Below are 25,608 nucleotides of genomic sequence, written 5' to 3' on the forward strand. Positions count from 1 at the left end.
TATGGTAAAAGTAATTGAGCTCTTTCAATTAATGAGCCATTTTCCATAAATTACACATTTATATTTTTTTAGATATACAATTAAAAACAATGGCATGTATTCTACCTACCGAAAAATACGAACTAGACAAAAATACGTTAAGGAGAGATATTTTTCTTATATGAAAAATGAGAATTGGTGAACTTGCGACAGTTCAAATAAATAATGCATACTAAAAATAAATTTACACTACAAATTGGAAAAAAACAGTAGGGGCTTTTTAGACATATTTAATAGCAATAGGCTTACAAGAGCGCAACTATTTCAATCTCTGCGGCGTTGGCTGACCACGTAGCATGCTTATACTATACTATAAAAGCTCATAAGAGTTTAATGTTGCACTACTAGTTGCATACAAAATAAGACAGTATCTTTTTTTTCTGTATCTAACGATTTCAAATAATTTTGAAAAGCATAAGAAGATAGTGATGTTAATAAATTGAAAAAACATTGACGGCGGTAGAAAATGGTTCAGCTAAAATTAGAATGATAGCTATTTCGGACTGCAATGATTGATCCACATTGAATTGGCGTTTTGAAATTCTAAAATAATAACAAGAATAATAATCATCTCACAACATTTTGAGTGTGTCCAAATACTTGTTCACAAAATCTGGATTATTTGCAATTACAGGAGTTATTTTCATATAATTTGGTAAAAAATAATATGAAAATAACTCCAGATAATCCAGATTTTGTGAACAAGTATTTGGACACTCAAAATGTGAATAAATTATCTGGTCAAATTATAAGCTTAAATAATAAAAATTAAAATGTTATTTTCTGGCGTTTCTTATCTGTGTGATTATAATGCAGGATTCGGACCTCACATAAAAGAGTTTCTGCTCAATAAAAAGCTTCTTTTCATCTCACCAATAAATGTCTCTAGTGAAGTTTTAATTATTCAAGAACAATGTTTCAAAATTGGTTCATATATATAGAACTTCTAAGAATTTGAGTACTGTGGTTGTCAATAATGGGTAGAATTGGTGAATGTTACACGTGTGTAAAGTGATCACTTAAACCAGCCTATAACGGTCGTCAGCCCCGTAAATGCCCAGACTTCTATATTCTTCTTCATCTTTGATGAGATGTCAAAAAATAAGATGATCATCTGATTATAGCCATATTATTATTTTAAGTGTTTATATAGTTAGTCCACGATAATATTAATAAAATATAAGAGTGTAAAATAACTCATATTTACATTGACTCCCCCGTAGGAATCGAACCTGGGGCTTCTAGCACGGTAGCTAGGAAGCGGACAGTTTGGGTAGTGTATTTTCTTCAGAATATTTTTGATTGTGTCTAATTTTTCATTTACAAATTCTGGATTCTGCTCTACTTAAAGTTATTTATTATATATTGAGATTTTTTCGACATCAACCCCAATCATTTTTAGAATTGTGAATGATCATTTAAACCAGACTATGACACTTCATAAGCCCAGTAAAGATTTTTGGTATTTCAATAAAGATCAACTGCAATCATATGTAGAATGGTAAATGATCACTTAAACCTGCCTGCGATACGTCATAAATACAGTAAAGACTTTTTTTGGTATTTTAACATGGATCAGCTCCAATCGTGGGTACAATTATGAATGATCACTTAAACCAGGCCATGACACGTCATAAGTCCAGTAAATATTTTTTTTAGTATTTCAACATAGATTAATTCCAATGATAGGTAGAATGGTGAATGATCACTTAAACCAGCCTATGACACGTCACAAGCCCAGTAAAGATCTTTTGGTATTTCAACAAAGATCAACCCAATCATAGGTAGAATTGTGAATGATCACTTAAACCAGCCTACGACATGTGATAAGCCTGGTAAACATTTTTTTGGTGTTTCAACAAAGATCAACCCAATCACAGGTAGAATGGTGAATGATCACTTAAACCAGCCTATGACACGTCACAAGCCCAGTTAATATGTTTGTTGGTATGTCAACATATGTAGATCAACCTCAATCATGGGTAGAATTGTGAAAGATCACTTAAACCAGCCTGTGATACGTCATAAGTACAGTTAAGATTTCTTTGGTATTTCAACAAAGATCAACCCCAATCGTAGACAGAATAGTTAGTGATCACTTAAACCAGCCTATGACACATCATAATCCCAGTAAATGCCAAGACATTTATATCTTTGTCGAAACATCAATAAAAATAAAATCTTCCGTTTGTTTGAGGCCTGTTGCTTTATCATTTATGTCTTTTACTTGGAGCAAAATGTAACAACGAATTCATCAAATATGGTCTAAAAATAAAGACAAAAGGACCAAGCGAAATTGAGGTCACTGTAATTAATCACATCAAGAGAATAATGGCATAAAACCTTTTTACGTTATTAATAGACCGTTGACAAGTATGCCATTATATAACAATACTAATTACCGTACAGTACTTACTCGCGAATAAATGGTATAAAATCGTGTTAAACTCACCCAAAGCTATGTGAATGGCAACCTGCACGCGGAATCTGGTTGACAATGATAAAAATTCACCCACCTAATAGTTGTGTATTAAAAATAATTGATATGTTTAAGTTTGAAATGAAAATTGTGGCGGGAACGAGCGCGTTTTCGCGTAATGGCGGACGAGGATCGACTGAAAGCCCGCGCTTTTCTCGCCGCCTGTCTGGGTTGGGAACAGGGCTGTAGCAAGAGCCTTGATCTAAATATATTGAGATGACACTCAGTACAAAATCATAAAGGATAAATGTTACTAAATATTTGCTGGCGCGTGGAATCCTGTTACTTTTTGACTCAGCCAATATAGTTGGAGACAGAGAGCACCAAAAATTAGAGCCATTTTTTATTTTTTAGTTAGCTTATATTACATTTAATACAAACTATTATTTTCACTAAATTTACCTCATATTTATAATATACATATTTGCATTTTATTACAATAAACAAAGTATTTCTTTTAAAATTCTGTCAGACTCTTTTTATTCTTCATGCATTCAGGCATCTCATCATTTTCAAATAATTGTATGTAATAAATATAACATTTTTTTTTCATTACAGTTTTATTGTTTATATTTTTATTTATTTATATTCTTAAAATATTTAGGCATTATATCGATAAACAAATAATGCATAAAAATAAGCATATCATATATTAGTCTCTTTTTTTATTGGTAATTAGTTGAATTCTTCTCTCATTTTTTCGACATTCTTAAAATCTATTGTGACACATATTTCTATGCATTCCGCATCATACGGTGTTTGAAAATGATGCATAACGCATTGAAAAACGTATCATTATACATTTTATGAAACAGTGGTATTCAACAGGTGTAATTTAAATAAAAATGGATAGATATTACCACAAAGTGACTGCCGAATCAATAAACGAATGAAAAAATTATTCATTTTTGACATCTCAACATGTGTATTTGAAGAAGAATATGGAAATTTGAGCATTTACAGGGCTTACGACCGGTATAGGCTTGGTTAAGTGATCACTTTACACACATGTAACATTCTACCAATCCACCAATTCTTTCCATGATTGACAACCACAATACTCAATTTTGGAAACCCCAGATATTTTTATTGAACTCGTGACACAGTACACGTATAAAATAACTCCTAAGCTGAGATAATCCAGATTTTTGAACAAGTATTCGGACACACCAAAAATGTTGTAAAGAAAACATAATTTGTTTAATTGTCGACTATTGACAAATTTTGTGGGTCAAACAATTGCTCGATGCAACCCTGTCGCAGTCCGTCCTCCTAGGTTAGTATTGATAGTACAGCCGGGGGATGCGTGCGCTTTTATCGGGAAGGGTGGTGGAGCGCTTCCACAATGTGCGACTGTACCGCGTACAGTCCTGCGAGACGGCAGGTACTACAGGCTGTAGTGGGTAGCTATGTACATACTCATCAGGACTTCCCGTGGGACTGGTTACCGAACCAACAAGACACTCGGCCTCTGACCGGTGAGATCGACTATCTGAGCCAAAGTTCGATATTTAATTTGATCATTTAGCCGATAGCCTGAAAGCAAGGCGAGCTTTTCCAATATAATCGGAGCTTTTAGGCAGCTTATTGCGAACACTTAGTGGTAACAAATAATTCAACCGAATGAAATGTAATGATTTTCATTAATTGATTCGGCAGTTACTTTGCGGTAAAATGTATCCATTTTTAATTTATGTTTTACTTATAAATTATCACTCTTTCTTAAAATCCATTGTGACACGATATGGTATTTTAAAATAATGCGGAATGCGTCGAAACACGTGTCACAATAGATTTTTTTGCTCTTTTTGTTGAACTAAAATTTCAACATTATATTTTTAAGGCAATATAAATATAGAAAGGAAAGTGAATGGTGCTCTGAAATCAATCATAGCGAATAAAAACTTTTCAGCAAAAGCTAAACTTGCTAAAGTCCTGCTTCCAAACCAAAGTTTGGAAGTGAAGCATGGAAACGGCAAAAGAAGGATGAAAGTAGACGAAATGTGATCTCTCAGAAGAATGTGCGACAAAACGATGTATGATAGAATCAGATAGACGTTCGAATGGTGATATAACGAAAGAATGCAAGGCTGAGATAAGCATTATTGATAAAATTCAAAAAAGGTGTGTTGAGATGGTTTGGGCATGTGAATCGAAAGGGTGAAGAAAGAACAGTAAAACAAATATATGAGGCGAATGTAATTGAAAATACGATAAGAGGAAGATCGAGGGAAACTTGGCTTGATCAAGTATTTCAAATACTAGATAGTGGTCAGGTCAGGAGTCGAAATAATCGGAGGGTATGTATGATGAGAAACATGAATGTGGAAGAGGCGAAGATCGTTTTTAAAGACAGATTGGTGTAGCATTCTATTCTCTCTGCCTATCCCTTCGGAAAAGCGGCATGATTTTTAGTTAGTTAGTTATTTATTTTCTTTTTTATAATTTCACTAACCACTTTTTTTTAAGAAAATTATTCAAGGAAATATTATTATTGGATTAATAAATATTGGAAATATATTGACACCGTAAGTAACAATATCTCTTCGTAAAAAAAATGTCCATAAACTTAGTCACATATTTATACATATTAAGTCTTACTTTTATTTTAAAATCACGTGTTATAGGTTGAAAATAATAAAAGTACGTTATTTAATATTTCATTATAGTTAGTTTCAGTATACCATAGAATGCCACCCGAGAAATGTATTATATTTTCATATACTGTACTATTTTAAAGTGCCTACGCAAAATATTGTAAGGGTTGCTATTAGCAATGACACATTACGGTAAAGGTATTTCCAGGAGAACTAAATTTTCTTTTTACAATAACGACTGAGGCGATAAATAATGTTCCACCCTGTCGCTAAAGAGGAAATTTGGCGGGTTGTACAGATATGTACTTAAAGTTCACACTCTTAGTTCGCAAATTTCGCGGTGGCATACCTTCCTGTACATGTATCAGGTAAATTAATTACATTTCACTTAAGCGAGGCACTTAATTATTTAGAATTGATGAAGAACATTTGTAGTTGTATTATCTGAACTAACAACTGCACAGAATAAATATATTTTATCTACTTATTTATATTTTATTGTGTATAAGAACATATGACAGGTCCGCCTCCGTAGTGTAATGGTCAGCACGCTCGGCTACCGTTCTGGAGGTCCCGGGTTCGATTCCCAAGGGGGGTAAAAAAAATATTTGTGATTTTTTCACTGTCATATTTATTCAATATTACCCTGGATTGATACCTGAAGCGGAGGGCTGATCACCTTTCCTTCATGTGTAAACGATCAAGATAACACTGCGTTTATATGACGCAGTGCCCTATGCACCATTGGGGTGCGGATAAGGGTTTTTATTTTATATATTATATAAGAACATATAAGAAAGGAATGTAAGGCAGAACGAGGAATAATTGAAAAGATTAGGAAGAGTTCTTTGCGGTGGTATGGATATGTGGAGCGAATGGATAACGAGAGAACGACTAAGAAAATATATGTGGCGAATGTGAGAGGGAAAACAGAACGAGGACGACCGAAAAAGACTTGGCACGATCAGATCAATGCGGTGTCAAAAGTCTGCGTAATCGGAGGGCATGTATGACTAGATGTATGGATGTGAAGGAGGCGAGGAGTGTATGTCAGGACAGAAGAGTGTGGCGTTCCATCCTCTCTGCCTACCCCTGCGGGGAAACGGCGTGATGGTAGTAGTAGTAGTTATTGTGTCCGCCTGTTATTTACTATTATTAGCCTGTTATTTTACTGTCCACCTCCGTAGTGTAATGGTCTGCACGCTCGGCTATCGTTCTGGAGGTCCCGGGTTCGATTCCCAGAGGGGGTCAAATAAATATAAGTGTTTTTTTTCACTGTAATATTTATTCAATATTACCCTGGACTGGTACCTGAAGTGGAGGGCTGATTACCTTTCCTTCATGTGTAAACGATCTAGATAACTCTGCGTTTATATGACGCAGTGCGCTATGCACTATTAGGGTGCGGATAAGGGTTTTATTATTTATTATTATTATTATACTTTATTGTAAACTTAATTACAAATTACAATAATGTGCCCTAACTGAGTTTTTTCCGTACCGTGGGCACATTTTAAAATACATTTTTAACTTTATAAAATAAACAACAAAAATGTACATTTTAACCCTGATGACAAGGTTCTTGTCGAAACCGGTTGGAGAAAAATAGTAGCAATAAAAAGTGGTTTAAAACAAAGTTGTTTTATTTTATAAAGTTTAAAAAATGTACCACCTGCGAATAACATTCCATAATTTTTTTTTCTATATGAAAAAAAAAAATTATGACATGCAATCAAATAGGACATGACCGAATGATGTGATCTATTTCCGATCTACCCAGCTCCGTCATCTATTTATGAATAACTCTGTATACTTTTTTAATGACTTTATTGGCAATGGAAGGAAGTAGTACAACTTTGTTGAATAATAATAAATGTTCGGTTGACAAAAAGAGGTATGTATTTCATTCTATATTGTGGATCTTGAAGTTCTATCTACGTTTCTATAAATAATGTTAATTTTGATTTGTGTGCTTTGCTGGGACATGCTTTTTTGTCTTATTTGAGTGTCATTCTTATTCTTAAATGCATATTGCTCACTCCTTTCAACAACGTCATAAATCAAAAAAACTTGATTTTTTAGGAGATCGTTATTAAAGTTTAAAAATATAATACAATGTATCAAAAATAAATATCAAGCCACTTACTTTTTACTGTGCAACAGATCTTTTTAGGTAAAACCTGAATGTTTTTTCTCCATTTTAAAAATACTATGGATATTCAAAAAAATAATTAAACAATACATTTTCTTCAAAATGCAAAAACAACACTTTCTGCCCTGTAGCGGATAAATATTAAATTAAAAATATGCCGCTTTGGCTGGGATATAGTAAATTTCTGAGCATTGCGAAAACATGCACAACTGAAAATTTACTATTTTTTATTTATGACGTCGTTGAAAGGAGTGAGTGATATGACATACATTGTAAGGATTGTTTTAGCATAAAGTTGTTTGAATATCATAAGTTGTAATCTGTTAAATATTTCTTATACAGCCCGTCTCGGAACATTAAGAATTAATTTCATTACTGAATTTTAGGCAACAATAACACTTTTTCAAATCTCAACAAAGATGAAGAAGAAGATGAAAGTCTGGGTATTTACAAGCCTCATGAGCTGTCATAGGCTGGTTAAGAGATCACTCCACACGCGTGTAACATTTACCATTCTACCCATGATTGACAACCACGTGTAAAAGTGATCACTCAAACCAGCCTATAACAGGTCGTAAGCCATGTAAATATCAAGATATCCGTATTTTTCTTCATATACTATATATATTAAGATGTCAATTATTTTTTTATTTTCTGGCATTATCTGAAAAATATTCATGGATTACTACCAACAAAATGATAAAATTAATTTTCTCGTAATTAAGGGAGGATCGTCACATCGACAAAATAATAATGTGCGTATTTCTCAGTACCGGGAGTGTTAATTACAATTTCACAGATTTCGTTATGTACACACAAACTCTCAATGGGAAAACTTGTTCTGGAGAATTAATGAAATGGGAGGAAATATATTTGAACTGGTTTTAAAACACTCCAATTCTCAATTCACTTGACTTAATGTTTCAATTTGTTTTATTAATATATGTTTATAAAACAACTATTTAGCCGTAAACGCTATTAATTCATTTGACAGGAGACCGAGTTTCGTCGTTATTTGAATTGATATTTTAATTTGTCTTATTTTGTATATTAAAAGCAATGTTAACTTTGTAGCATGGTAATATAATACTCTCCTTATCTATTTAAAGATTTGGCGTTTAATTTGTAGAGCTCCATTTAAATTTTTGTATTAATTTTATATCAAACACAGATTTATTATTATTTATTAACAAAAACACGTTCGTTTGAAAATGCCATAACCAGGCGAAACAACTGTCACATTGATTGATGCATAAACTCTCCTTATCATTTATCGCACACTTTGTAAAATACAACTTAAAAATACTACTTCATGACTACCGAAACCGGTGGTCATGCAGTAGTGTTTTAAGTGGTATTACACAAGGTTAACGATGGAAAACAACAACTATTTAGCTTTTTACATTTTTTGTACATAGATTGATGGATTGTCAAAAAGCCTGAATAAGATTTACATATAAAATTTCGAATAAAAAAACTCAACTCAAGTTTTTTTTTTATAAAGCGATAGAGGACAGGTAAAAATACAATATAAATTGGAACGAAATAAGACCCGGAAATAAGTTAATGACTTCTTTCAGTCGGAAGAGCTTCCACAAAGTAAAAGAGATTCCTCCCATCAGTATTGAGAACTGGACATAAAATCGATACCTATTCTGAAACCTATCCTGAAAGGATACTAAAGGAATACTGAAATAATGCTCTCGCTGCGATCTTATACAAAGGTTTACAAAGTAGAACAGGTTGATATGAAAACGAAATGTTTCGGCTTTTTTAATGTATATTAGTGTTTATTTAAATATATATATATATATATATATATATATATATATATATATATATATATATATATATATATATATATATATATATATATATATATATATATATATATATATATATATATATATATATATATATATATATATATATATATATATATATATATATATATATATATATATATATATATATATTCATATACATATTATTTTTTTGTTGACATCTCAACATAGAAGACGAAGAATAAAAAAGTCTAGGTATTTAAGAAAACCCAGATTTATGAACATGTATGAACAGTAAACACTCAAAATGTTGTGAATAAAAAATAACCGATTAAATTATAAACTGCAGAAATAAATTAATACCATGTTTTCAGGCGTTTCCCAGTATGTAAAATTAATCCAGGTTTCAGATCTTGCATACATTCAAATAAAAAGATCTTTAAATTTGAGCTTTCTCAATCCAACATAGATATCTGTTGTGAACTCGTATGTACTGTATAATGAGATTAATGATAAATCTATGAGTTCTAAAACTTTGAGTAGTGTGGTTGTCAATCATGGGTAGAATGATGAACGTGTGTAAAGTGATCACTAAACCAGCCATGTCATAAGCCCTGTAAGTACCTAGAATACTTTATTCTTCTAAATATATTTTGAACAAAAAACATACAGCATGTGTTTAAGGATGGAAAATATATTCAATGTATTAAAATAAAAATCTACATTTTTTTTATTATTATTATTACATTGGTATGGAAGAAAGAGTATAGTTAACTGTAAACCGTGCGAAATGAGCAAGTTTAAGATTAGCTGTTAAACTCCACCCTTAGTGCACCCTAAATCTTTACCGTAGTCTTTGTAACCAAGAAAGTAGGTCAACATTCACCCCTTGAGCACCAATCATCCCCTAAGTAGTCCTAATTTACCACTAAGTCGTAATGTCGTCTTTTTGTTTCCTATTTCTAAATGACATTTGTTTTTACTTCTCTTGATATTTAACCCTTCTCTTCACACATAAACTGTTCTAGGCCTTTTTTTAATAAACGGCCTATCCAATTTGTAATATTTTTCACTATTAATCTTTTGTCTTTGTTTAAAATTTTACAGTCAATATCTAATCGTAAATCTATTTTTTTCTGTCTCCGTAGCGTAGTGGGTTCCAACTGGATGGAAACTGGTTGTGTTTATAATATTCTCAATATTATTAATATTTAAAGCATTTACTTTGTGGTTAGTCATTTTTACTTATTTATTTTTTTACAAAAATGTTAATAAAATTAGTATATAACCACTCACCGAGATTTCAATATCCAATTCGAACCCCGCCCACTCCTTTCATCCTACAAGTATATAATTTGATTCGATTACAGGTCTAATTTTAATGTACGTTTAACCTCGGCTCGTAACGCATGTCTGTATTGAAAACTATAGAGCATGTTGGTCTTCGGGTCGACCAAAAATCGCATGTGTTAGACATGTTGTGTAGTTTTGAGTGTGTAAATGGTGCTATGGTGGTGAAGGGTAGTATTGTTTGCATGCTGTGTTAGTGATTGTCCTGACGAAGAGACTGGTACGTCTCGAAACCGGTAGACATAAAAATCTCGGTGAGTGGTTATATACTAATTCTATTAACATTTTTGTAAAAAAATAAAATGGTTGTGTTTACATTAAAAACCTCAAAAATTGGTCTTATGCAAGTGTTCTCTTAGCAGTGTTTGGGTCCAATTAAACAAAATATTTTATTTGAAAATTATTGCTTTTAACAGTTTAAAAAATATCTACTCGACGCAATTAAAGGTTGGTAACATTCAGAACTTGGTTATACGCACCGCTCACAATTTTGTTTAAGGGGGAACTAGCAAACATCGAATTCATTAAGCGATCGGCCGTGCGAGGGCTAGACGTGTCTCCACGAAAAAAATCTAAAATGAATTTTTAAAAAAAAAATTACTTTTTAACATTTTAAAACCATGTATTTATTCCCAAGAAAAACTTGTTTTTTCAACATTTTGAGTGTCTCCTAATACTTGTTCACAAATCTGGATTGTCTTCAATTTGGAGTTTTTTTTTACATAATTTTTTGACATCTCAACATAGATTTTTTTAATACAAAAACAACTTTTTAAGCAGAAAATTAAATCACGATAAATGTCACCTAGGTTTAAAGAAAATTAAGTTGCGATTTATCGTGTATCGGGCCTTAATATCGAATGCCAAATATACATTGGTAAAGATTTTCATATTTCCGTGTTTTAGCAAGATTAGCGTGACAGACTCCAACTTTTTCCAATATCTGAAACAATGGCCTTTGTCGATACTTTGTGAAAAGAAATTTTCATCTTAATTTTTTTGTAGCGCAGTGAATCAAAGGAATGGGACTGTAGGTACATTAGACACAGAAAATATTCTACAATACCGTTTAATCTCCATTGCAACCATTGAAACGTTTTTATTATTTTTAATATTTTTAAATTTAGTAATATTTATTTGTGTTTAAATTTTTATTTACTTATTTAGGACTTGTGCTAAGTACGTAGGAGTACTTCGCCTCCGTAGTGTAATAGTCAGCACAAATAGATATCGTACTGGAGGTCTCGGGTTTTATCCCAGGGAGGGATCAAAAAGTGATTTTTTCACTCTTATATTTATTTACAACATTTTGAGTGTGTCCAAATACTAGTTCACAAATCTGAACTATCTCTAATTACAGGAGTTATTTATAAATTAACTGGTCAAAATATAAGTTAAAATAATAAAAATGAAAAGGATATTTTACAAAATTTCTCATGTTTGTTATTATAATCTTTCAATAATCTATGTTGAGATGTAAAAAAATAAAATGACTAATATGTATTCAATATTACCCAGGGCTGGTACTTAAAGCGGAGGGCTGATCACCTTTCCTTCATGTGTTAACGATCAAGATAATACTGCGTTTACATGATTCAGTGCCCTATGCACTATCGGATGCGGATGCGGGTTTGAAGAAGAAGAATGATAAGAGTACGGAGCGTCGAGGAGCTGTTTTGGACTGCCCAAAATAGGGACACTTCCTCACAAGTGATACGTCAATATAGTGGGGACCCGACACGACACGTAAAGAAAAATATTTATTCATACGTCTTTTTGACGCACATTCGTCTGAGAGATCGCATTTCGACTCCACTCATTATTTTTTTGTCAACTCTAGGCTTCACTTGCCTCTCATTTATTTATGGACCAGACGGATTCATGGTCATTATTATAATATATGTATATTTTTTTTAAGTGGTTTTATTTTATAAGGTTTATAAAATGTGCCACAAAGTATCTGCGAAAAACATTCAAGAAATAAATTTATAGTTATATATTCTTATACGAAATGAAAGAAGTTTTAAAGTACAATTAAACATACTTTACAAAAGGAATACGACTAACTAAAAATTTTAATAACTCAAATTGAATTTTCATTTTCGGAATTGTTTTTAAATAAATTTAATAGATTTCTCAATTTACAACATTTTGAGTGTGTCCAAATACTTGTTCACAAAATCTGAATTATCTCCAATTACAGGAGTTATTTTCATATTATTTTTTGACATCTCATCAAAGATGAAGAAGAATTTGGAGTTTAAAGTTGGTTCATATATATATATATATATATATATATATATATATATATATATATATATATATATATATATATATATATATATATATATATATATATATATATATATATATATATATATATATATATATATATATATATATATGACTAAAATTTAAGTAGTATGGTTGTCAACAATGGGTAGAATTGGAGAATGTTACACGTGTGTAAAGTGATTACTTAAACCAGCTTATGGCGGTCGTCAGCCCAGTAAATGCCATTTCTTCTTCATCTTTGAGGAGATGTCAAAAAATAATATGGATTTCTCAATGATTATTTTTGAACTTTAGTATATTTTGAACAAATATTTGGACATACTCGAAATGTTTTGTATAAAAATCCAACGTACGTTTCTTTTCAGGGAAACTTTCCGTTTTTTCCCCATTTTTATTCCTATAGAGGACCGAGAAACTTAAACGACTTTTAAATGTGGAAACATGTTCATAAAATACGTGACTCCATTTTGGGAATTGCCTGAGGAAAATTACACAGATAATGGCCAAAGTTTTTTACGCGAGGGTTACTTTGAGATATTAAAATACATACCTACCGTTTATCTTTAAACGTACCCAGTGGTGCAAAGGGCACTGTAGTAAATTTTATGGCGCGTCGGGTTGTGGTCCCACGGCTAGTGTCGCGGACTCTTAAGTCAGAGTTTCTCGGTTCGAACCCACTCTACGACAATTTGATACCTATTTCTAATAATGAGCCGCTTAGGCTCACAGAAAAAGTATGAAATAGAAATATTTTTGTAAATAATAAAAAAAACAAACATTTCTCTTTATTAATAATTTAAATTAATTAACAGTGTATCAATCAGACATTATGCAATGACAACACATTGTTTAGAAAAAATAATCCGGAATAATATTTCAAATTGTAAAAATATATTTTCAGAATAAAATTAATATTTATAATTGCAATATTTATGTATCGTAGTCGTACAGAAGAAAGTGACCAACTACCAAAACGTAAAAAGTCCAGGAGGGCCATTTAAGTCACTTTTGCTTGGCAAGAAAATAAACATCAATGCAGTTAGTCATTTTTACCAAGTCACTTTATTATACTTCTGAGTTTAAAATCTTTTAGGATTTTTTCAGGGCAATATTAAGCTAGTAAGATATCAAATAGTCAATGATAACGTTTTTGTAAAACAATGCACTTGGTCACTTTCTCCTGTATGACTGCGATATACATATAGTCCGCCTCCGTAGTGATATTAACGGTCAGCACTCTCGGCTACCGTACTGGATGCCCCGGGTTAAATTCTTAAGGGGGGCGAGTCAAATAAATACAAGTGATTTTTTCACTCTAATATTTATTCAATATTACCCTGAACTGGTACAGGAAGCGGAGGGCTGATCACCTTTCCTTTGTGCGTTGACGAATAAGACAACCCTGCGTTTATATGATGCAGTGCCTTATGCACCATCAGGTGTGGATAAAGTATCAAAAAGAAGATTCGATGTATAAGAGCTGCACCAATGGTGATGTAAGGAAATAATGCAAGGCTAAGATGAGCGTTATGGAAAAAATTAAGAAAGATGAGTTGAGATGGTTTGGACATGTGAATCGAATCAGTGAAGAAAGAATAGTAAAACAAATTTATGACGCGAATGTGGTTGGTACTGAAAGCAGAGGAAGACAGAGAAATTTTTGGCATGACCAAGTATTTCAAATACTTAAAAATGGTCACGTCAGGAGTCGGAATAATCAGCGGGTATATATAAGGATATACATCAATGCGGAAAGGGCAAAAATTGTTAGCAAAGGCAGATTGGTGTGCCGTTATATTCTCTCTGACTAGTTTTATTTTAATTTTGTTTTTTTTTTATAAATTCCTATTTTAATAAGTAGTGTTAATAAACTGACACTTGTTTTGCGAACGATACTTCGCGTTTCAGGCGGGATCAATAAGGTAAAGTAATATGCGCCGGCGCTAACAACTGTTCATAGAATAAGGCAAAATATATCTTTTAAATACATTCGGCATTCGAAGGATGTTTACTTCATCGTAAGGACATTACTGTCAACGACTACACACCCGTTCGCTTAAATAATAACTTTTTATACAGTAGCAAAAAATATAATGGGTTGTAAAAGTATAATGGATTGTAAAAATATAATACGTATTATTTATTGATTCGGCATTAACTTTGCGGAATGACATGATTATTTTATTAAAATTAAACACTTGAATATACCACAAAATTTAATGGGTTGTAAAAATATAATACGTATTATTTATTGATTCGGCATTAACTTTGTGGAATGACATGATTATTTTATTAAAATTAAACACTTGAATATACCAAAAAATTTAATGGGTTGTAAAAATATAATGGATTGTAAAAATATAATACGTATTATTTATTGATTCGGCATTAACTTTGTGGAATGACATGATTATTTTATTAAAATTAAACACTTGAATATACCAAAAAATTTAATGGGTTGTAAAAATATAATGGATTGTAAAAATATAATACGTATTATTTATTGATTCGGCATTAACTTTGTGGAATGGCATGATTATTTTATTAAAATTAAACACTTGAATACACCACTTTAATGAGTTTTATTTATATTTACGACTAATATACTGTTTCGAAATACGTCACCATTATTATCAATGTTTCCTTTTATAAAAAATCTTGTTCCTTAACCCCTCTCCCTTCCCTATATTTATTGACCTATATATACACCTAAATATATTTTTGTTCGCTAGTTTTAATTTGTACCAGAAGATGAAAACATCTGTCGTTTTCAAAACTAGTCGTAAATATAAATAAAACTCATTAAAGTGGTATATTCAAGTGTTTAATTTTAATAAAATAATATAATACGTAGCCATTTCGACAATTACCAAAACATGTGTTTTTATATCATCATACACATAATTACAAATTACAATAATGTGCCATTCCTGAGTTTTCCCGTGCCGAGGACACATTTAACGCAGTTAAAATTAATTTATTTAAAAAAAACGGAGTCCCGGTTTCAACCCTAATGCATGAAAGCGAAACATGGAGTTGGCAAACGAAGGCTGAATGCAGACTGAATGCAGTCCAAATGGGATCCCTCAGACGAATGTGCGGCAGTATGATGTAAGATAGATGTTCGAATGGTGAAATAATGAAATAAGGCTGAGATAAGCATTATCGATAAAATTAAGAAAGGTGTGTTGAGGTGCCCTCTGCACCAAGGGTGTGATTTAGGGTTTAAAAGGGAATAAGAAATTACGTTATTATGTATAATTAAATTAATCGACCAGGTTGAGGATAAAAATTAAATATATTTAAATATATATATATATATATATATATATATATATATATATATATATATATATATATGTTATATATATATATATATATATATATATATATATATATATATATATATATATATATATATATATATATATATATAAATATATTGTTTTGTTTTATGAGGCAGGTTAATCGATAAACCGTAACTTATTTTTTTAAACCACTATTAAACTTTAAACCACATTTAAAATTTATTAAATTTTAAATTAAATTATTAATATAAAAAAATGTATGTATCTATGAAATAAATAAATAAAATAAAATAAATTAAAAATGCTGTAGTTACTGGTAAATTAAAAAGTTAACCCTTTCCGGTCCTAATTTTTTTATTTAAATCACGGTAGACAGTTACACATCCCATGGGCAAAATTTCATTTGTCCTCTGCTCTACACACTGTTGTAAAAGATATGAGTGAAAAAAATATGAGATTGCATTTTAATTCAATAATACTAATGATGATAAAAAAGACGAATGATATTCGACATGGGACCTACGAGGAAAAATCAATGTCAAATGAGATTCCACATTGTACCGGTAAGGGTTAAACATCAAAATTGATAAATATTACCAAAAAGTCGCAGCTTAATCACTTACCGAAAGGCAGAGGCGTGCATTCTATATGTGCAGAAAATCTGTACCTATCCTGGATTTCTCGCGATCCATATAGAAACACGACCAGTGCCTACTGTGCCTTATCCTTACCCAACCCTACGGCCTACTCTGATTAAAAACTCACTCTGCACGCCACTGCCGAAAGGGTAGATGAAATTTTGTAATATTTTGCAGTCTTTGCTTGATAAATAGAGGTCAATATTATAACCAATACATGTAATTATGCATAAGTCGGTCCCATTTTCATAAATGTAGTTCAAAGAAAAAAAAATTAACAAAGAAATAAACACTAAAAGCTTTAAAATGTTTAAGCTCTTAATAGCGCTGATATAGGCCCCATACATGCTGATACTGGTCATAAAAAAATCATAAGCTAAAGCTAAATTGTTTGAAATCTTATAAACCTGAAAATTCTATTCCCTGTCTTTTCCTTTTCTTCTTTTCCTATCACTGCCATCTCCTTTTCTCTTTATCCCATCCTTGTCTCATGTGTCTTCTTATATATAGACTTTTCTTATGCATAGTTGTGAAGAACTGTAATTGGTAATCATGATTTTTTTTTTGTATTCTGATTTATCATATATTGTAACTGTTGTTCTTCCTTCCAATAAAATAAAATAAAATAAGCTACTTTACCTCTTGTTACTGATTTGTAATTGTCCATTGTTTATTTTTATTATGAAGTATTTCATAAGAAGAAACATTAATTACCTTTATCACATTGTTATCTTCATTCAACCTTTATCAACATCAAAGCCATTTTATTTCTCATAGGATCAATGTTACGCTGTTCTACGCAGAATCATTTTGATTTAACATTCCTCCCAAATATATCACTCACTCCTTTTTCTCAAAACTTGATTTTTCAGAAGAACGTTTTTAAAGTTTAAAAATATAATACAATGTATTAAAAATAAATATCAAGCCCCTTTTTGAACTTTTTACTGTACAACAGATCTGTTTAGGTAAAACCTGAAGGTTTTTTCTCCATTTGAAAAATATTTAGTATATTTAAAAAAATTATTAAACAATACCTTTTCTTCAAAATGTAAATACAACACTTTCTGCCCTGTAGCGGGTAAATGAATGCGTTTTAAGGAACTGAATGTACGGCTCGGAACGGCAGGAGCTATATTCAATAAAATGCGCAATGTCTGGGACTCACTGCTTTACTCGACAAAAACCAAGTGTCGTCTCTTTAACGCCTGCATCCTAACAGTGTTGCTGTACGGATGTGAGTCGTGGCACCTCACCAAAGTTCAAAGCAAGAAACTAGCAAGTTTTGAAAATAGATGCCTGAGGCGAATACTGGGTATAAAGTGGTATGACTTCGTCAGGAATGACGATGTGAGGAGAAGAACTCAACAGCCCCTCATACTGGAAGTCCTGAAGAGAAGAAGGTGGACATGGTTGGGACATGTCCTTAGAATGCCACCTAAGGACATCAACCCCTCATGTCTCTTCTTCCAACCCCGAGGATTCCGGCGCCCCGGAAGGCCGCTGACGACCATTCACTGACTATACTCAGCGGAACTTCGAGACGCCGGACTGACCTGGGAGGAAGCCAAGGAGATGGCGCGTGACAGAGTGACTTGAAGACGACTCATGTTGGCCATATGCTCCACCTAGGGAGCGAACATGGAAAGAAGAAGCGGGTAAATATAAAGTTAAAAATACGCCTCTTTTGCTGGGATATAGTACATTTTCTGGGCATTCCGAAAACATGCAAAACTGAAAATTGACGATTTTTGATTTATGACGTTCTTGAAAGGAGTGAGCGATATGTTCGATTAAGAATGCTGCATAGTCCTTCGAATGTCTAATTAACAATAAAAAAACTAGTATTGAAGCAATAGATTACCTTTTAGAAACAAGTTACAGTAAAAAAGAGCAGAATATAAAATAAAAACATACCAGGTCCTTTTGTCAAACTTCTACGGCAAAATACAATGATATAATAACAATAAGAAACTCTGTATAAACAGTAACAACGAATGGTCAATGTGTTGGTTGAAAGTCTAACTAAACTTATATGTAAGTATAAGCTGTTAAATAATGATTGTTGAATTATTATTATTATTTTCTTTTCTTTTTTAAAAAAAGGGAAATATTTTTGTTTTTATTATTTTTCACAAATATTTCAATTTCTTACTATTTCTGTGAGCCTAAGCGGCTCATTATTAGAAATAGGTATCAAATTGCGGTAGAGGGGTTCGAGCTGAGAAACTATGACTTAAGAGTCCGCGACACTAACCACGGGACCGCAACCCGACACTATTCCTATCCCTTATTAGTTGTTATGGTTGTTGATTTTCAAAATTTATATAATGGTGCTGTGCTTTCAAGAAAAAATTATGGGGTACTCCAAGATACTCTGATTAAAGATACTGGTTTTATCATCATTAATAAAACATTTAGTTTACAATGTTTCATTTTTATTACAGAACTGTGTCAACATTAATATTTCTTTAATTCTCTTGTTAGTAACATCGTCAAATTTGAATGATTCGTTATAAAACTTAGTGAAATTACATTTGCTTCTATTGGCATTTATACAAGAGATAACATATTTAATTTGCGCACATAATCCGAGTGAAAAAACGGTTCCGTCGTGGGTGAACTCTAAAATGTCCTCTATTCTTGGTTGAAACGCAGAGCCGCTGACTAATATCGATTTCGCCGTGTAATCTATTTGGTCACAACTATTTTCTATGTTGGTTTTCTTTCTCTCGAGGTTTAGATGCATTTCCTCCATATCACATCTGTAAAAAGGGAAACAAGTAAATAATATATAAGTGTAAGAAAAATATTTTATTTTATTTTTTGACATCTCATCAAAGATGAAGAAGAATATGGAAGTCTGGGCATTTACGGGGCCTCGTAAATGCCCAGACTTCCATATTCTTCTTCATCTTTGATGAGATGTCAGAAAATAATGTGAAAATAACTCATGTAATTGGAGATAATCCAGATTTTGTGAACAAGTATTTGGACACACTCAAAATGTTGTAAAAAAAAAATATTAGTCCGCCTCCGTGGTGTTATGGTTAACATATTTAGCTACCGTGCTGAAGGTCCCGTGTTCGATTCCCAGGGAGGGAGGGGGTGAAAATAAATATTGGTGATTTGACACTTTAACATTAATTTAATATTACCCTAGACTAGTCTCTGAAGCGGAGAAGTGATCACCTTGCCTTCATGTAAGTAACGATCAAGATAATACTGGGTCAATACGATGCAGTTTCCTATGCACCATTGGGTACGGGGAAGAGTTAAAAGAAAAAAAGAAAGAAAGATGTGAATGACATTTTAAAACATTGTTTGTTCAGTCGGTAAAGCATAAATGACAATTGATTAACTATGATAGTAGCCGATGAATGATTTAATTGTGTTGTATCATCAATAGATGGCGTTAGTAGTCCGAATCATGAACATAGTCTGGGAATATTCGAGAAATAATCACTAAGTCCCAAACGTAGGGCTACATGTTACGCTATCTGTCCTGCTTTTTATGGCCCAATGCTTGGGGCGGTATGCTTGGAGAGCTGAAAAGACTACCACGAGGTAAAAAATCAATAATGCGCACAATACTATGATTAAACTTTAAGAATTGTGAGGAATTCAAAGTAATTTCTGCCATCGAAACATCCATATTTTGGTCATGTGTTTTATGTAATCTTCTTAATCATTCGGTTAAATATAGAAAAAATGACACTTTTAACCAGTGACAAATGGGGATGCCGCTCAAAACAAAAACACAGAAAATATTTGTTTGATTAACAGAAGGACAGAAAAAGAAGAGAGGCTCTCTACTATTAAAATAAATAACACCAAAAATGGCATTTGCAACTAAACCGCTGTTGCATCATTTTAAATATCAGTGCTTTAATCATATTACTCAAGATTTTAATGCAGCATTTCCATCCATTATCATCACATTTAAATAAATTACTAAAATAACGAATTAACTTACCTGTGTCTTTCTAATTCCGAAATATGCAGGTTTACTTGTTGATTTGTCTTGAAAATTAAAATGTCAACGATGTTCTCAAATCCTTCCAAAGGTGTATCGATTATGTTCGCTCTAAAACCAAAACAAATGATCTTTAAATGTTATTAAACAGTTATTCCATTTAGAATGCAACATAAGAAATTTTGTTTACTTTTTTAGCCTTTTTTGTCTTTCGACTAGTGCACACAACTTGATGGTTATCTTATGACATTCCAATAAAATACTCTTATAATTATCGTAAACATTTTCTAAATAAGTGAAGTAATCAACAATATATTTTTGAATCTTTGAATCCATGTCTAACATAAATTAATTTGATATTTTTAAGTCATAAAATCGAAACAAAAACAATTCCACGCTGGTTTATTTAGTTGTCAGCTGTCAGTTTGTAATATCTGTCAAATCTAAAATGATTGCTTATGGTCGATAATGATATCAACAACTGAAATAAAAAATCCTCATGAATGTGATCACCGAATACAAATAAATATGGCGTTTGTATTGTTTTTTTTTTTTAATTATTTGTTAAATTTAACGATATTTAGAAAAAACCTGAATTGAAATGATGGTGGTGTTTCGATTTACTGTTTTTAAATCCCTCAAATAAATTCATTTCTGTAGGTATAAAGAATTGCGTTGGATAAATAACATTTAATTTTAATATTGTGAATATTCCTCTTAAAATTCCAAAAAAAAAACTCTTGTATTGTATTTTGTCTATAAATAACCAAATATTCATCAAAACACAATTAATATAAGCAAATAATAAAACTATGAATCTTTCATTTATCTCAATATCGTACATTGGAATAAAGAAATTACCAGAATGTAGGATACTTTTTATATGCTGACAACATTTTAAATTCTTATTGTCTATGGTTTTATTTTACAAACGGCTAGAAGCACGTTAAGTCTAAATTCGTGTAAATTCATTACAATAATATTTTAATTCGTTATTTACTAATCTTCTTCTCTTATGAAATTTAAAAGTATTCATAAATTGAGATTATTTTTTTCAATAAAATTACCTTTACTTTATTCTCATAAACTACAGTAATACTCAATTATTTGACTTTCATCCTTACTTTCTAAAAAAAAGTATTTGTATATCTAGGCGTTCGTAAGCTTCGGTGAAGTTCGGGTATTTCCGTTATTGTTCGGAATAAAACAGATCGATGGAGAGACATCTGTGTTATGTTGTCATTACGGATTTCTAAAAAAATCTGATTTGATGTGGAGGTGGATTTGATACCTGGCTGGTTGCGATGAGTTGCATTCGCGCGCCAGTATGGAAGTGAATATTGCGCGCGACGCGCACTGTTTTCAAATCGAGGTCGAATTTGTTATTATTCGCGGCCGTGATGGTTATATGAATTAAAAGATTGTGAAAGAAGTGTTTTTGAATTTGAAATGAAAGGAAAAATGCACGGAAATCGCGGCCAAGCCATGGCCGCAGATGACATCCGTGCCGAAATATTAAATCCCTTTGTACATAATGTGGAATTGGATACAACATTTGACAAAATCAAGGTATGACAATATTATTTTCTATTTTTGAAATTTAAAAAAAAATCGGGTGAAAGCGTTACAATACTGTCAAATTTATTTTTTATTTGGAATGCATTTTTTTTAAAGTAATTCTCTCAATAAAATAAAATAAATATATCACTTTAGTTGTTTGTTACATTTTTGCTATTTATAATTTGTTATATTTTTCTTTTGATATTTTGCCAAGATGCGATCGTATGATTTTCATTAATTTCGCAATATTTTGTTCACGCTCATCACTTTCAATGGCAATTCTTTTATTTACTTTGTGTAACGACCTACCTCTGTGTAACATTTTCCTACAAATTTTTGGTGCCTTTTTTAAACTAAATTTCATTTTATTTTCGTTCCACGGTCTATATATTTTATTATTGTCACATTCAATGAACTAACAATATTTTGTTTATAGAAATTATGTATTTTTTATTCATATTTTTTTAATAATTGTTATTGATTATATTATAATTTTAATTCCCTATTTGAATTGGTACAAATGAAGCCTTCTTCATTTCTGATTACATTATAACATTTAAAGTTGTATTGCCATTTTATTTTTAATAAATTTAAAAAAAATCATATCTTTGGTACTTACTTTTTTAAGGTTTCGCGTAAATTATTAGCAAATTCAATTTAATTTTACTAACCTAACCCAACCTTCCCGTTAATAACTATGCTGAATGGTGTATTTTTAACCAAATTTATTTTAAAGTTATACTTCAACTCTTTACATTTCCTATCCTCTTGACCTATATTCATTTGCCAAAACGTGTCGGCTTGAATTTAATTTCTTGCTTGTTTACAAGTCGTTTGCGGTCAAAATGCATCTGATTGAGGCAGTTTTCACAGGTTGATGAAGTTTAAAAAATCGTAAACCTTTCATTGAATTATGTACATATTTTTGTAACGTTTTACACTGTAAATAACAGACTTCAATAAATAATAATGTAAAGTAAATGAATAAATAATATATAGACCGCAATTCGTAAATTAAAGAATTTTCACAATATTTCGAATACGGGACTAAACCTTTGTTACGTAGGTACTTTAATTTTTTTTTAAATGTTTTTTAATTTCTAAAGGTTTTTTTTTATTTTAAAAACTATCAGTTTTAATTACGATGTAAGTATGTATTGTTTGAAATAATATAATCAATAAATAATATATAGTCCGCAATTCATAAATTATAGAATTCTCACTATATTTCGAATACAAGATACAGTCTGTTCACAGTTATTTTACCTCTAGTTTTTTTTTTTATTTGGCAGTATAAATAATTTAAAAAGGTAAACTGTGAACAGACTGTAAACCTTTGTTACGTAGGTACCTAAAAATTTTAAAAAATGTTTTTTTGATTTCAAAGGGTTTTTTATTTTGAAAAAATATAATTTTTAATCATAATGTATGTATTGTTTGAAATAATATAATGATTATTGAGTATAAAGATTTAAATTGACAAAAGCAGAATTCAATATCTGTCAACACTAACGTAATACATAAATCATATATTTCGTGTTTATTTTTTTGTATTCATTTATTGAATATCGTATTATATAATGAATATAGACTATTAACTTCTGAAAAGGTTAGTTAGTCGTGTCCGCTAAATAGTGTATTAAGTTTAATAAATCAATGTCATTATTCAATAAGCTCATGTCAAGGAAAGCTCATTTGACAATTAGTCGACCCCTAAGCTCTTAACGTCGACAAAGATAATTAATTAAACGATATAATTACTTGAATGGTGAAATAAGGAAGGAATGCAAGGCTGATATAAGCGTTATCGATAAAATTAAGAAAGGTGTGTTGGGATGGTTTGGGCACGTGAAACGAATGAGTGAGGAAAGAACGGTAAAACAATTTTTTGAGGCGAATGCAGTTGGAAAAAGGAGCAGAGGAAGACCGAGAAAAACTTGGCACGATCATATTTGCCAAATACTTGAAAGCATTTGGCAAATCCGATCCAAATACTTTCATGAATTTTAATAATTTCAATGAATAATTTCGATTCCTGACGCGGTCAGGTTAGGAGTCGAAATTATTGACGGGTATGTATGAGGAGATGCATAACGTGGAAGAGGCGAACAATGGAAGTGGAAGTGGAAGATCAGATCAAACACGTGTTTGATAATGTCTTAATACAACGAAACGCGTCACATATCGTATATGTAAATAAAAGTAGAATTCAATCCAATAACCGTGTTTAATTTTGGATATAAGTATTACCCAACAATTCGATATGGAATTCTACTAACTATCTGCAGTTACAATAAATAAAATAACATATCTAATATGTATATTAATAAAACTTATGTTTGGCTAGCCTGAGAGTCCTATTAGGAAATAGTGTAAGGAATTTTGTGCATTTTATTATATCATTTCTCTCATATACTTTTTTTTTAAATTTGTAGAAGTACCCAACCCAAAATAAGTACTTAATTTCCCGTTTAATGGTATAGAAATTACCAAATAATTAATGTTTATGCGATAGTTATGTGGTGAGTTACTTATTTATAATAGAAAGGTACAAAACTTTCACTTTTACGGCACGCACGTTGTTTTTAAGATTACTTGCCTATTTGATGTTGATAAATTTCAGTGAATTGAAGCTTGTGTGAGGAAACGTAAAATAGCAAATAACTCACATTTCATCAGATTTCAACCCACCAGTTTTTTTCAACTCCGAGAATTTTTTGTTCAAGCAAAGTATGCCATTGTCTATAGAAAGATGAAATGAGATGTCAAAAAAGAATATGAAAATAATTCCTGTAATTGGAGATAATCCAGATTTTGTGAACAAGTATTTGGACACACTCAAAATGTCTATAGAAAGGTTATTGATTGTCTTTAAGTCGATAGTATGGACAGGATATCCCAACCACATAAAAATATTATAATTTATTATCTTTTTTATATTGTATGTTCAGAAGTTTTATTAAATCTTTCAATAAGATCACTATAGCTTAACAGATATAGACTAAACAGCATTCGTTAAGTCCCATTAATACCACCGGAGAGGTCACATGTCTGTTCACGCCTGATTTTTAAAGAATATGTGTTGTATATTTTTCATGTTTTTTTTTTTTTAAATATGTAAGTATATTGAAAAAATATTTTTGTAATTTTATTTCAACTCCTTTCCTTTCAATATTTTTTTTTTAAACCATAAAATTATTTCGAATAAAAACTTATTCTTTCAATGATAAAACGATTTTTTACGAAAAAAAATCAATTACGCAAAATGATACTTGGGTTTAGAGAAAATAATGTTGCGGCTTAATGAATTCTGGGCCTTTTAAAGGGAAATTTTAAGAGAACATAATAATACTGTGATGTTTCGCAATATGCAGGTTTTTTCCATATGTGTTTTTTACTTACAAGAAGTGGTTAATAAACTTGATATCAA

The 25,608-nt window shown here is 31.2% G+C and overlaps 3 protein-coding genes across 4 annotated transcripts in view; 1 reads left to right on the forward strand and 2 right to left on the reverse strand.

The window, feature by feature from the left end:
• The window catches only part of LOC148306919 (sodium-dependent neutral amino acid transporter B(0)AT3), a 50,662-nt gene extending 48,007 nt beyond the window's left edge, over positions 1-2,655 (reverse strand). Inside the window, exon 1 of the mRNA XM_088264186.1 lies at positions 2,492-2,655. The gene's annotated coding sequence lies outside the window, so the exon portion shown is untranslated. The remainder of the gene's footprint in view (positions 1-2,491) is intronic.
• Positions 2,656-19,005: 16,350 nt separating this feature from the next.
• Positions 19,006-21,068, reverse strand: LOC148306920 (uncharacterized). Its single transcript, XM_088264199.1, has 3 exons — positions 20,809-21,068; positions 20,619-20,729; positions 19,006-19,407 (listed from the first exon to the last, which is right to left on the reverse strand). The coding sequence occupies exons 1-3, from the start codon at positions 20,961-20,963 to the stop codon at positions 19,065-19,067; spliced, it is 609 nt and encodes a 202-aa protein (XP_088120325.1). The 5' UTR covers positions 20,964-21,068; the 3' UTR covers positions 19,006-19,064.
• Positions 21,069-21,904: 836 nt separating this feature from the next.
• Positions 21,905-25,608, forward strand: part of LPCAT (lysophosphatidylcholine acyltransferase) — an 83,826-nt gene continuing 80,122 nt past the window's right edge. For both annotated transcript variants that reach the window (XM_088264197.1, XM_088264198.1), the window contains exon 1: positions 21,905-22,187. In XM_088264197.1, coding sequence (XP_088120323.1) covers positions 22,068-22,187 — 120 coding nt within the window. In that variant the 5' untranslated portion in view covers positions 21,905-22,067. The remainder of the gene's footprint in view (positions 22,188-25,608) is intronic.

The sequence above is a fragment of the Brachycentrus maculatus genome, unplaced genomic scaffold (assembly GCF_059751285.1).
Source record: "Brachycentrus maculatus isolate JH-2025_06_01 unplaced genomic scaffold, ASM5975128v1 h1tg000220l, whole genome shotgun sequence".
Classification (NCBI taxonomy): domain Eukaryota; kingdom Metazoa; phylum Arthropoda; class Insecta; order Trichoptera; family Brachycentridae; genus Brachycentrus; species Brachycentrus maculatus.